The sequence below is a fragment of the Pelodiscus sinensis genome, chromosome 26 (genome assembly GCF_052426305.1).
Source record: "Pelodiscus sinensis isolate ZL-2025 chromosome 26, ASM5242630v1, whole genome shotgun sequence".
Lineage (NCBI taxonomy): Eukaryota > Metazoa > Chordata > Testudines > Trionychidae > Pelodiscus > Pelodiscus sinensis.
In genome coordinates, this window is record NC_143077.1 from 5,441,994 (window position 1) to 5,454,947 (window position 12,954).

General features: G+C 65.3%; 1 protein-coding gene across 7 annotated transcripts in view; it reads left to right on the forward strand.

Moving 5' to 3' along the window:
• Positions 1-12,954, forward strand: part of COL16A1 (collagen type XVI alpha 1 chain) — a 103,316-nt gene that overhangs the window by 77,173 nt on the left and 13,189 nt on the right. For 4 of the 7 annotated variants that reach the window (XM_075908929.2, XM_075908930.2, XM_075908928.2 and 1 more), the window contains 13 exons: positions 908-961; positions 1,213-1,257; positions 2,377-2,493; positions 3,195-3,230; positions 3,614-3,700; positions 4,547-4,591; positions 5,183-5,227; positions 7,483-7,536; positions 7,970-8,023; positions 9,505-9,558; positions 11,496-11,540; positions 11,738-11,791; positions 12,537-12,572. In XM_075908929.2, the coding sequence (XP_075765044.2) occupies positions 908-961; positions 1,213-1,257; positions 2,377-2,493; positions 3,195-3,230; positions 3,614-3,700; positions 4,547-4,591; positions 5,183-5,227; positions 7,483-7,536; positions 7,970-8,023; positions 9,505-9,558; positions 11,496-11,540; positions 11,738-11,791; positions 12,537-12,572 (726 nt within the window). The remainder of the gene's footprint in view (positions 1-907; positions 962-1,212; positions 1,258-2,376; positions 2,494-3,194; positions 3,231-3,613; positions 3,701-4,546; positions 4,592-5,182; positions 5,228-7,482; positions 7,537-7,969; positions 8,024-9,504; positions 9,559-11,495; positions 11,541-11,737; positions 11,792-12,536; positions 12,573-12,954) is intronic. The other 3 variants (XM_089773494.1, XM_075908926.2, XM_089773493.1) reach the window with 2 other exon arrangements.

Below are 12,954 nucleotides of genomic sequence, written 5' to 3' on the forward strand. Positions count from 1 at the left end.
CAACGAGGCCCAAAGTAGCCTCCAGCCAGCTCAGAGGGGAGCTGAGTCTGTGTCGCTGTCCGGCGCTTGATATTTCACGCCCAAGGGAGGCCTTGCTCTCTTCCATGTAAATCCTTCAGCCTTAACGAGACGGTTCCCTGGCCCTGGGGCTGGAGCTGCAATCGACGAGGGAGCCCAGCCACTGGCCTGGCACCGTTGTCTGGTCTAAACGTTTCATTGGTGTTACTGGCATGCGTGCCGCGCAGGGAACCGCATCTTAGTGCAGTGCCACGGCCCAGCCAGCAGGGGGCAGGCAAGGGGAAAACAATGTTGTAGGACCCACCAAAAAGAAGAGTATTATTTCTTGATGGCAAAATGGTGCATTTTAAAAACCCTCCCCAGTCCCGCAGCTTTCAGTCCCTGCGCAAGCGCTGGTCCTGTTAAAGTCAGTGAAGGTTTTGCTTCAGCCAGGCCCCAAGGCTACGGTGATGGGCACTTGAGAACTGGGGAGCCCTGCTGTATTTGTGCCGTAGTGATTAGTTTCTGAAAAAATCCCCCCTCCACAGTGAGGTCTAGAGGGTAGAGCCCTAGGCAGGGAGCTAGGAGATCTAGGTTCTGTTCTGCTGCTGGCCAGCTGTGTGACTTCAGTCACATCACTTTTGGTTTTCCGTGCCTCCGTTTCCCCCGCGTGTAAAACAGGGAGAACGATCCTGCCCCATAGGAGAGCTGAGTGTGCCGGTTATCAGATCACAGCGCCTTTAAGGCAGAACCACGTGTGGGCCCTGCGTGGAGTTTGGAAGCAGGGCAAAGTGTTTGCTCTAGCAGCACGAGGTGGAGGAGAGAGACGGTGAGAGCAGGAGCAGGCAGCAGGGCGTGGAGAAGGCTATGCAGAAGGATTTGAATATTCAAGCTCTCTCCTTGGCTTTAGGGCATCCCAGGACACAATGGTTTGCCAGGACTGCCTGGGCCAGCAGGAGATGTGGTAGGTACAGGAACTGATGTGTCCGTGTCTCCGTCTGCCCCAGGTGTGTGCTTAGTGCTTTTTCGCCATTAGCTCTTGCCGAGCTATTTCCCTAGCGCCTAAGTCTTCCTGGGCAGAGCACATGTGAGCGTACAGCCTCTTACCCATCATGCTTTTCACTGCTTTGGCAGTCGCCCTGAGCGAGATGAGCCTGCAGCGGTCAGGCCTGGTTTCCAGGGGGTACCCTCTCTTTCTCTGTGTGTCTGTTGCAGGGGCCGCTCGCTGTCGTCGCGGAGCGGAACATCGAGGTGCTCAAGGTAAGAGCGCTGGGAAGCAAAGGCAGCTAGAGCTGCAGATGGCCTCTTATAGAATCACAGAATCCTAGAAGTGGAAGGGACCTCGAGAGGACATCAAGTCCAGTCCCCTGCCCTCCCGGCAGGACCAAGCACCGTCTAGATCATCCCTGACAGGTTCTGTCCAGCCTGCTCTTAAATCTCTCCGGAGATGGAGATTCCACAACCTCCCTGGGCAATTTAGTCCAGTGTTTCGCCTCCCTGACAGTTAAGAAGTTTTTCCTAATGTCCCACCTAAACTGCAATTTAAGCCCATTGCTTCTTGTCCCGTCCTCAGAGGCCAAGGAGAACAATGTTTCTCCCTCCTCCTTGGAACACCCTTTTAGCTACTGAACGCTGCTCTCGTCCGCTCTCTGTCTTCTCTTTTCCAGACTAAACAAACCCGATTCTTTCAGTCTTCCCTCTTCGCTCATGTGTTCTAGACCTTGATTCATTCTTGTTGCTCTTCTCTGGACTCTCTCCAATTTCTCTACCTCTTTCCTGAAACGTGGTGCCCAGAACTGGACACAAGACTCCAGCTGAGGCCTAATCAGCGCAGAGCAGAGCGGGAGAACGACGTCTCGTGTCTTGCTCACCGCACTCCTGTGAATGGCTCCCAGAATGACGTTTGCCTTTTTTGCAACAGCGTCCCACTGCTGACTTTTATTTAGTGTGTGCCCCACTGGGACCCCACATCTTTCCACATCCGAGACTGAGGCAAGCCCCTGGCCAACAGGGTCTCAGGTACCTTGCCATTGGCCCCTAGACAGGCCGTTGCCCCTCCTTCGGAAGCATCCAGTGCGGGGCACTGTCAGAGCCGCAGGGAGCCAGTTCTGATCCACTTACTGCATCGGCCGGGAGCAGAGGGCTGTCGCAGTCCCGTGGGCTGGTCAGTAGAGGGCGACGCAGTCCCCCCCTCATAAGCTCCATGGGGTGGGGCTGTTGCAGCGCGCTGCCTGTGCAGCACCTAACACCGCGGGGCCCCGATCTCTGCTGGGCCCCGTGGCCCCGCTGTGATAGGAACAGCAGCCAGTGTGCTAAGCCGGCGCGTCCCAGTCGGATGCTGGGGGATCCCCCCTCATGTGACCTCTCCTCTCTCCCCAGAACATCTGCGGGGACTGTGCCCAGGTGCAGCCCAGCTCCCACACGCCCAGCGGAGTCAAAGGGGAGAAGGGCGACCAGGGCATGCCCGGTGTCCCCGGCATAGACAACTGCGCGCGGGTGAGTACCCTGCCGCCGCCTCCCGTGGCCAGCGCATGGGAATTCCCCGCGCTCCGGGGGGGACCCCAACACCGGGGAAGCTCCGTGCCTCAGTGGCAGCCGCTCCGGGGGGGACCCCAACACCGGGGAAGCTCCGTGCCTCAGTGGCAGCCGCTCCAGGGTGTCCCAGAGAGAGTGCCCGGGGTGCACTGCACACATCCGCGAGTGCAATGGCACTACTCCATGGACGCCCGCCCGGCGGCACGGCCCCGCACCCCCGGCGTGCCCACGGCTCCTGCTTACACGAGCCTGGGCCCATAGTGCCAGTCTGTGCCCAGTAACCCCTCGCACGGCCCTGGCCCGGTGCAGCTCTTGGCTTATGCCTCTTTCACTCCCCAGGCCCGGTTCTCCCTTGCACTGCCCATTGTGCCACCCTCAGCCCCCGTGCAAGGCGGGCACACTCTGAAGGGGGGTGGCTGATGCCGACACTTGGCTCACTTGGCACTAGGGCCGTGGGGCACAAGGGCACAGGGGTGGAGACTCACACGTCTGGCTTCCATGTGGGCTGGGCCGGGGGGCCTAGACCCAATGATGCTGGGTCCCTTTCCTCTGTGCCTCCTCGGGGGTCACTGCCAGCCCCACTGCACCTCTTCCCCGGTGAAGGCCGGAATATGGAGCAAAACCCAGCGGGAATAAACCCTCGGCCTCTCCTCCTCTTCCAGTGCTTTGCTCAGTTCCCGAGAGCGGAGGAGCCCCGGGTGAGTAGAACCCCCTGCGCTCGGGGCTGGTTGTGGGCGGGGTGAGGGGACTCTTCTCCCCGGTGTCTAAGAACCCCCCCCCCCCGAGGACTCCCCGCCTCGGCCGCCTCACGACAGGGCGGGGGGTCAGCATGGGGCACTCCCCTGCCCAGTGCATGTGTAAGGGGCAGGTACGTTCCTCGTTTGCCCAGTGCCACATGGGCAGCGGTTCCCCGAGCACGGCCAGGCTCCAGGGCAGTTTCACAGCCCCCTGGGGCAGCCAGGGGTTTCCAGGGGCGTGGGACGTTGCTGGATTCACAGGGCGGCTTGTTGAGCTTCACGGCCTGGAGGGGGGGACCTTGAGCTGAAACGTCTCCTGAAATGGGTCTCGTCTTTCCCCCCAGGGCGACCAAGCAGAGAGCAACGGTGACTGTGCCGGAGGGCCTGGGCTGCCGGGGATCCCAGGCTTACCCGGAGAGAGAGGGGAGCAGGTGTGTCCAGCGTCTGCGCCAGGACCATGGGATGGCGGGTTCCCCTCGGGCTTTGGCCCTTTGCCAGCTGCAGCTCATGGGCGGCATTTCTCGCGGTGGATGGAGGTTTTCCCTAGACATCACCCCTCCCCCCCAGCATCCGCTGCTTCCCGCCCCTCACCGCATCCCTGCAGGAAGGGCTCGGGGCACCGGGCAAGCCTTGAAAATCCTCCAGCCAGCACCAGCCCCTGCCCGGGCCCGGAGGGGAGCTGTGCAGCTCCGGCTCCGCAGGGACCGGCTCCGTTCAGTCTCCCTCCTTGCGCTGTGCTCTGTTCCCTTCTCTCATCGCCACCGTGGCCGGGGGCTCCGGCTGCTTGTCACGTGACTTTGGGGATGGAGCTGAGGAGCTCCTGTGACGTCGTGTCGGGGTCCCCCGCCTCCTGCACCCCGTAGTGGCACGAACAGACTCCGCCAGCCAGTAGAACAGAGGGGGTTTATTGCTTCTCCAGGAGACAGCCCAGCACAGATGGAATCCGGTCATAGGGCCAGGCCTGTGATGCCTCAGCCCCCCTTGAGATGGGGGAGGCTGGGCCCCTAAATCCCAGCCCCCTTGCTCAGGCTGCTTCCTCCATGATCCCAGACAGAAACTAAAAAACTCTCCTCCAGCCCTGCCCCCCAGCCAGGTGCTGGTCTCTGCCCTCCTCCCTTTGTCTCTCCCTGGGGGGCTGAGCCTGGGTGTCTGGGTTAACTCACATTTGGGAGAGTCAGTGAGAATCTCCCATCCCAGCGCAGGGGGGCCCCGGGTCACAGAGCAGACAGCCCCCCCCCCACTAACAAGCTGCTAACTCTGTGCCGATCTCTTTGTAGGGCCCACCAGGGTCGAGGGGATCCCCAGGCCCCACCGGACCAGCGGTAAGTTACCCTGGCAACGAACGTACGTGTGTAGGTAGGGCGGGGTGCTGCCCCTTGGGGTGGGGCAGCTGTGCTCTGAAGGCGCCGCGCACACCCTCTGCGGAAGAGTTCCCTGGCGCTCCCTCGGGGTTGCCACGGCCCGGGGCTATGGGAACTTGCTGCTGCTCTACAGCCTCTCCCAAGATCCCAGGCTGAAATCCTGGCCCAGCGCCCGGGCTGGGAATGGCTGAGCACGGCCGAATGGCATTTGGAAGCAGCGCGAAGGCCACGTGTTCTGCCAACCTACGTCCCAGCCCTGAGGCCATGGTGAGGGGTGGAGGAAGGGAAGCGCTTCTGGACAGAGCTGCCTTCTCCAGAGGGGGGCGAAGGTGGCACGGATGCTGAAGGCAGGGGGAGTCCGCAGAGCCGGTCCCGAGACCAGAAGAGGAGACACGTCCCGCTTGGAACAAGAGACTGACGCGAGCCGGTGTCCTGGAATACCTAGCCCCTCGGCTTCCCTTCCCAGGGTCCCGTCCCCACTGCCCCAGGCCTCCCCCCGCCCGCCTCCTGACTGTGATTTCCAAGGTGTGATCTCACTGTTTCTTCCCTTAGGGCCCTCCAGGTTTTCCTGGAACGCCTGGCGCACCCGGATTGCCTGTAAGAACCCAGCACGGCACGTGCTCTGTGCGGTCCTTTGTCGCTCATGCTTGTTTGGTTTTGTCTGCCTCCATTACTCTCCTCTGGGCGCTGCGCCCGGTCACCCAGCCAGGCCCTGCGCACACCGATTCCCTGCACTAGACTCCTCCGGGCCCCAGGAGGAAAAGCCCCTCGCCAGTTTCATCTGTGCCCTGCCCAGGGGCTTCTTATTGCCTCTGCAGCCCTCCTGTCCCCATCTCTCCTTGCAGCTCCTCTCCCTCCGGGTGGCTCTGATCTGCCTCCCATTTGTGTGGGAGCAAATCGTAACTCCATTGAGCTCGGTGGAGCCAGCTTCTCCGCTGGTGCAAATCTGCCCTCGCAGCTCAGGCTTGGGACTTGGGAACCCTGCGGTCATGCCCTGCCTCTGCCCCTCTTGCGGGGTGATGCTGGAATCTCTCTGGGCCTCCGCTCCCCATCTGTAAAATGGGCGCAGTTCTTCCTTTCTCTCCCCCATTTGGCGGTTTCCACTGTGAGCTCTTTGGGGCCCGCGCTGCCTCTCACTGTCTGGGCAGCCCCCGGCACAATGGGGCCTTTGATCCCAGCTGGGGCTTGGAGCTGCTACTGCAATCCCTGGGTAAGCCCAGTGGTGCTGCACCGAGCCGGGGTGTGACCCTGCTGCTGGCTGCGTGCTCAGTCTCCGTGTGGAGCCGGCTGCCATGCGCTGGGTGTGCCGGTCCGGGGCCCCGTGGTGCTCAGCTCAGACTCAATCGAGAAAAAAAACGGAATCGACGCCTCTGTTTTCCCTCTGTCTCTCGTCTGCTCTTCCTCCTGCCTCCGCTCCGGGCTGAGCGTGCAGGATCTCCGTCAGCAGTGCCCCGTCACGAATGATCCCCACCCAAAACCCCTCCTGTGGAGGCAGGCGTGAGAGAGGGCACCTGGATTGTGTGGTTTTTTCCTCCCATCACCCCTACGTCATTCATGTCCTAATCTCCTATCTGGCATCTCCCGCTACTGTCACCGTAACCCCACGGTCTGTGTGTGTCATTGCTACGCAGTGTTCACCTCCTCGCTGGTGTGTTCAGTGCCTCGGCAGCATCACCTTCCACCACGTAGGCGCCATGTAACCGAAACTAACCCCCATCCTCGTCGCTCCGTGTTGTGCCCGGTTCACTTGGGGTCTGGGGTTTACCTCCTTGGCCCCTCCCACTCCGGGACGGCCAGCGAGAGGCGCACGTGGGTTTCTCGCCCATCCCATCCAGCGCACACACTCGTACGTGGCCTGCGGAGACGTGGCGGGAGGGGAACGGCGACGGAGCCTTTGGATGTGGACGAGGTCTCTGGGACTGGGCAGCTGTGGCTTCCGCTCATGGGCGACGTGCAAGGAGGAGCCATCTGGGGAGCAGAGGGGGCAGGAAGCGGGAGTGCCGGGGGGCTGAGCAGCCGCCAAAGCCAGCAGGGAGCTAGTGAGAGCCGGCAGGGCCCCGGGTGCAAGAGGACAAGACCTGTTACCCCTGCTGTGGGGCACAACTTTCCCTGCCCAGTGTAGTGCCCCCCGCTCACCTCAGGGCCCCTCCCATCGATGGGACGTGCCGCATTCATCCCTCCCTCTCCAAAGCACCCGCCCTGGAAAGCAGGGCTGGCGAGGGGCGGCCTTTGGGCACGGCGGCCAGTCGGCGCCGGTCTGCGCTGTGGGGCCGTGTCTGGGAGGAGCATTTGGAGGGGGGGGACAGGGCGCTCCCACGAGTGGCAGCAGGTAAGCCCCTCTCCCCCAGCCAGGGTGGGACCATATCCACCCAGCCAGGCACGCGGACGCCGCTAGGGCTGCTGCAAAGTGACCGAGTCCGCTGAAGACAACGGAGCCGGCCTCGCCCCTCCTGGCTGGGGATGCGGCTTCGGCCGAGGGGCAGGGCAGGGGCGCATCTTCCACCCGGCTTGCTCTGGCCTTTGGGCCTTCAGAACAAAGACCGGGGCTGCCCCTTGCCCTAGAGGTGCCGGAGCCAGCGGGCGGGGGACCAGCTCTGGGGAAGCCAGCCCCGCGGCGGGGGGGCAGGGTGAGCCGTCACCGCGCCGACAGCCCGTAGAGCCTCCAGTGGCAGTGACGAGCACAGGAGCTGTAGCACCCGGCTCTGGGTGCCGGAGCTGAGCTCCTGGCCGATCACGTCATCCCACCCGTGCAGCCCTGCTGTGCCCCGTGGGGCCGGCCCTGCCACCGCCAGGGTGGGAATGGGGCTGAGGGTAGAAATGTCCTGACCGACCCGCCTGTTTTCTCTCCCAAGGGCCTGCAGGGCGAGCGCGGACTGCCTGGGCTGCCCGGCGCGAAAGGGGAACTGGTGAGTGACCAAACTCCCCAAACTCTGGCGGGCTGAGCTGCCCGGTGGGCAGAGGGGCTGGCAGGAGGCTGGCGGAGGGGCAGCCGCGGCTGACACCTCGGCCCAGAGGGACCGTGAGATGGGCTGAGCTGGACCAGGGTCCCCGCAGCCGCAGGATTTGGCCCAACGGTGCCAGGCTGTGTGCCCCAGAGGGACCTGCCTGGCTGCCCCAGGCCCGGGGGGAAGCTGCCCCTCAGGAGCAGCCGGGGGGGGGGGGGGGGGACATTCGCTTGCCAGGCCAACCCACTGGCCGGCGGTTTCCCTGCGTGTGCGTCAGGCTGGCCCAGCAGAACGCGCGGCCCATGTGCAGCGTGGGGGGTACGAGCGGCGGGGAGAGGCCGGCAGCTTAACCCTGGAGCCTGGCACATCTGATCCCCAATGTCCTTCCCTTCAGGGCCCGCCTGGTCAGCCCGGCTACCCCGGGGCGATGGGCCCGCCCGGCCTGCCTGTGAGTACTGCTGGGTTGCGTGGGGAATAGTTTGTGGACACGGGGATTACGGTAGCCCAGTCCCTGCCCACCAGGGATACACAAGGCTCAGGGTTTGGTATGTACTGGGGTGGGGACGCAGCCCCCCAGCTTGCCTGGATCTAGCCCCCGAGGCTCAGCACTGGGGAGCCAGCCCCCCACCTCCCACCTGCAGGGGTGGAGCACACAAAATCCACTAGGCTGGGCCCCCAGGCTCTGGTGTGGGAGGAGGATGTGGGGAGGGTCTTTCTCCTCCTCGGTCAGGGGCCACGTCAGGGAGGGCTTGGGGGGGGGGTTTCCTTCTCACTCGTGTGTGGCCCCCGACTGATTCTTCTGTGGGTCAGCAGCCCCCGACCCCAGAAAGTCCCCCCCCCCCAGATACCCGGACCTCAGCCTGCCTCCTTAAGGATACAGCGCAGGAGGAAGGCGCGTCAGCGGTTCCCATTGGCTGGCGGAGCGGGGCAGGGACACCCCCCGTGTTTGACGGTTTCTCAGATGGCGCCGGAGACGACACGGACTCGGCTGGGCGGGGAAGGGGAAGCTGGTGCGGGTGGCAATGCTGCCGCTGTGAGCGTCGGAGCCCGATTCTCAGCCGGCAAGGCAGCACTCGTCTCTCCCGCCCCGCCGGCCATCTCAGCCGGCCTGGGGGTCTCTGATCGCCCTGGGCAGGGGCTGGCTCTCGTCCTCCGCGGGGGTTTCCAGCCTAGGTCCTTCCCTCCGGCATCCAGGCCAGGCTGAGCTGGGCTCCCTCCCTTTATACCGCGGGAGCATGCCCCGTCCGGGCGAGGAGGCAGGACTTCCGCTGCCCAGAGTGGGGGGTCTGACCCATGTTAGTGCGTTGATCTCAGCCCCACCCTGGGGTGCTTGCCAGGCCTGAGCACGCCACGGCCCCTAGGTTCTAGCAGGAGGCCTCTGGGTTTGGGCCAGGCCCGTCTGTCTCTTTCCCCCTTCTCCCGTCACCGTGCGGGGGGCGTGGGACACTGGATGGACATTCCTTCGCTCGCTTCTTCCAGCCCAGCTCGCCCAGAGGGTCAGGCGATAGGCCCACTCAGAGGGGGTGACTTCCCCGCTAGCCGAGGGGGGCCCCACCCCCCACCCCTGTCGATAGGCCCACTCAGAGGGGGTGACTTCCCCGCTAGCCGAGGGGGGCCCCACCCCTGTCGATAGGCCCACTTAGAGGGGGTGACTTCCCCGCTAGCCGAGGGGGGCCCCGGGCCCCACCCCTGTCGATAGGCCCACTCAGAGGGGGTGACTTCCCCACTAGCTGAGGGGTGCCCCCCCCCGCACCAGGCCCCTTCCTTGTTCCACCCCTTCCCCCCAAACACTGCTCCGAGCCCCGCCCCCATTCCACCCCTTTCCCCAAACTTCCGCTGTCAGCTCCCTCCCCACCCAGCTCAGAGGGGTTCCCCAGCCCCTGCGGCTGCTGTGCCAAGCTCATCTCCTCTCCGCCCCCTCCTCCCCAGGGCAGCAAAGGAGAGCGCGGCTACGTGGGACCCCCCGGGGAGAAAGGGGAGTCGGTGAGTGCCTGGACCTGACCCTGCGCCAGCTCGACGCCACAGGCCGCTCCCCACTGGGGGGAAGGGAAACCCCCCCCACACACCCCCACACTAGTAGAGGAGCTTGGGGCAGGACTGGGTGTAGGGTGGCGCCTGAGATTGGGGTGGAGCTGGGTGTGGGGCGGGGCTGGGTGTGGGGTGGGGCTGGGTGTGGGGCGCAGCTGAGATTGGGGTGCGTCTGGGTGTGGGGCGGGGCTGGGTGTGGGGCACAGCTGAGATTGGGGTGGAGCTGGGTGTGGGGCGGGGCTGGGTGTGGGGCGCAGCTGAGATTGGGGTGCGTCTGCGTGTGGGGTGCGTCTGGGTGTGGGGTGCAGCTGAGATTGGGGTGCGTCTGGGTGTGGGGCGGGGCTGGGTGTGGGGCGCAGCTGAGATTGGGGTGCGTCTGGGTGTGGGGCGGGGCTGGGTGTGGGGCGCAGCTGAGATTGGGGTGCGTCTGGGTGTGGGGCGGGGCTGGGTGTGGGGCGCAGCTGAGATTGGGGTGCGTCTGGGTGTGGGGCGGGGCTGGGTGTGGGGCGCAGCTGAGATTGGGGTGCGTCTGGGTGTGGGGCGGGGCTGGGTGTGGGGTGCAGCTGAGATTGGGGTGCGTCTGGGTGTGGGGCGGGGCTGGGTGTGGGGCGCAGCTGAGATTGGGGTGCGTCTGGGTGTGGGGCGGGGCTGGGTGTGGGGCGCAGCTGAGATTGGGGTGCGTCTGGGTGTGGGGCGGGGCTGGGTGTGGGGCGCAGCTGAGATTGGGGTGCGTCTGGGTGTGGGGCGGGGCTGGGTGTGGGGCGCAGCTGAGATTGGGGTGCGTCTGGGTGTGGGGCGGGGCTGGGTGTGGGCCGCAGCTGAGATTGGGGTGCGTCTGGGTGTGGGGCGGGGCTGGGTGTGGGGAGTAGCTGAGATTGGGGTGCGTCTGGGTGTGGGGCGGGGCTGGGTGTGGGGCGCAGCTAAGATTGGGGTGCGTCTGGGTGTGGGGCGGGGCTGGGTGTGGGGCACAGCTGAGATTGGGGTGCGTCTGGGTGTGGGGCGGGGCTGGGTGTGGGGCACAGCTGAGATTGGGGTGCGTCTGGGTGTGGGGCGCAGCTGAGATTGGGGTGCGTCTGGGTGTGGGGCGGGGCTGGGTGTGGGGTGCAGCTGAGATTGGGGTGCGTCTGGGTGTGGGGCGGGGCTGGGTGTGGGGCACAGCTGAGATTGGGGTGCGTCTGGGTGTGGGGCGGGGCTGGGTGTGGGGCACAGCTGAGATTGGGGTGCGTCTGGGTGTGGGGCGCAGCTGAGATTGGGGTGCGTCTGGGTGTGGGGCGGGGCTGGGTGTGGGGTGCAGCTGAGATTGGGGTGCGTCTGGGTGTGGGGCGCAGCTGAGATTGGGGTGCGTCTGGGTGTGGGGTGCGTCTGGGTGTGGGGCAGAGCTGTGTGTGGGGCGCAGCTGGGCTGCCTTTGCTCCTCTCGCAGCTGCTGGGCGTCTAATCCCCTCGCCAGCCCCGGGCTGAGAGCATGCGGCCGGGAGACTGGGCAGCGCAGCCTCTGGCCCTGGGGAGGGGAGTGGCCGGTAGCCCCAGACCCCAGGGGCGACGGGACCCTATCGAGTGCCAGGCCAGCGCCACAGAGCTCATTGCTCACCTCCTGCAAGTACCTCCCGGGATGGGTCCCGGCTTTCCCTGGGTGGGAGCCCCAGGGCCCGGATCCCGAGGTGTTTGGGGGCTGCCCTGATAGAAACAATCGGGGTGAAGGCGCCCCCGCCGTGTCCCCCCACGCAGCCTCCTGGCCACACCTGCAGGAGCTCGCAGGGTCCCTGGGTCCCGCCGGAGGGGCCAGGGCTGAGCCAAGCTGCCCTGCGGATCCTTGGCTAACGTGGTGGCCAGCTGGGGTGCTGGGGGTCTCCTCTCCGCAGCTGATCCTTGTTCCCTTGGTTACCTCCCCAGGGCCCCCCCGGTTCCGATGGCATCCCAGGCCCCACGGGGCCAGCGGTAAGTTCACAGCTAAGGGTTGCCTGGGAAAGTTGGCGCCGCTGGCCGGCTCAGGCCCGTGTTGCAGCGGCACTCGGCCGACGGGTGGGGAGGGGGGAGGCGACCGGGGCACGGTGCGGAGGAAGGGGTGCTGGAGGGCTGGCTGGGTTGGCCAGTGGCAGAGAAACTGCAGCCCCTCTGCTCTGTCTCCGCCCCAGGGTCCGAGAGGAGAGCGCGGAGCCCAGGGCAACTCCGGGGAGAAAGGAGACCAGGTGAGACCCTCTGACTTTCTCTGCCCCTTCCCCTCCCTGGAGGGAGGAACAGGCACTGGGAGCTCCTGCTTTGTGGGCACTGCCCCTTGGATTAGACCAGGGGGCTCCCCCTTCCTCACCCCTGTTGGGTTCCTTGCCCGGGGACCTGGCAGCGGCTGAAGAAGCCTTGCCCCAAAGCAGGCAGAGGAACCTGCTGAGATGCCCCCGAGGGGCCCAAAGGCAGTGGCGCTGGAATTATTTGTGGGGTGGGGGTGCTAAGCTGAGCCCCCCTCCCTCCCCGATTCTGCGTCTTTCAGAGCCCGCAGCGATGGCAGATGGTGGGAACCCTGGGGGGGGGGTGCCGAAGCCAGCAGGACCCTGGGGGCCGGGACCCGGGGCTGGCAGAGCTGGCAGTGGGGCCAATCCCTAGGTGCGGGGAAGCCAAGTGGAAAATCTGAGGGTGCTGCAGCACCCCCTGCACCCCTACTTCTTGCACCTAGGCTCCTGGGCCTGCCGCCTCGCTAAACCCTGGGGGCTTGGCCCGGAGCCTTGCCCCCAGGGCTGTGCGGGGAAGGCTGCAAGGCCCACCCCACGGCTCCAAGAGCATGCAGGGTGCTTGGGGCTCTGGCTGCGGGGCGGAGGCTGGATCGGTTCCAAGAGGGAGCCAGATGCTGGGGACCCCTCATCTCCAGAGGATCTCACACAGGCTGCCTCTGCCGGGGACCCCGGGCGCACTGCACTGGCTGATCTCTGACTGTATCCACAGGGCTTTCAGGGGCAGCCGGGCTTCCCAGGGCCACCCGTAAGTACATCCCGAGGGACCTTTCGGGCACCGGGGCTCCGTCCATGCGTGGGTAGCCTGGCGGGGGAGCTGCCGGGCGGAGGGCTGAGCTCACCACCCGTGACCAGGGAGCCGGAAGGGGGCATGGTGGGGGAGCGGGATGCCCATCTGCCCTGAAGGGGGTCCTGAAGGCACAGTGCGCTGGCCGGGGCTGAGGCAGAGCCAGCGGGGGATAAATGGGGATTATTTCCTGGCCATAGTTTACGGGACAATAAAGGCTCCGAACCCTCCTTGTCTGGTTTTCGGGGGGATTTACCGAGCACGGGGATTTGCAGCCAGAAATCGGGGGCGGCGGGGGGGGAGGGGCCCCGCTTTGCACATTCACTATGGTGCAGAGCCTCCT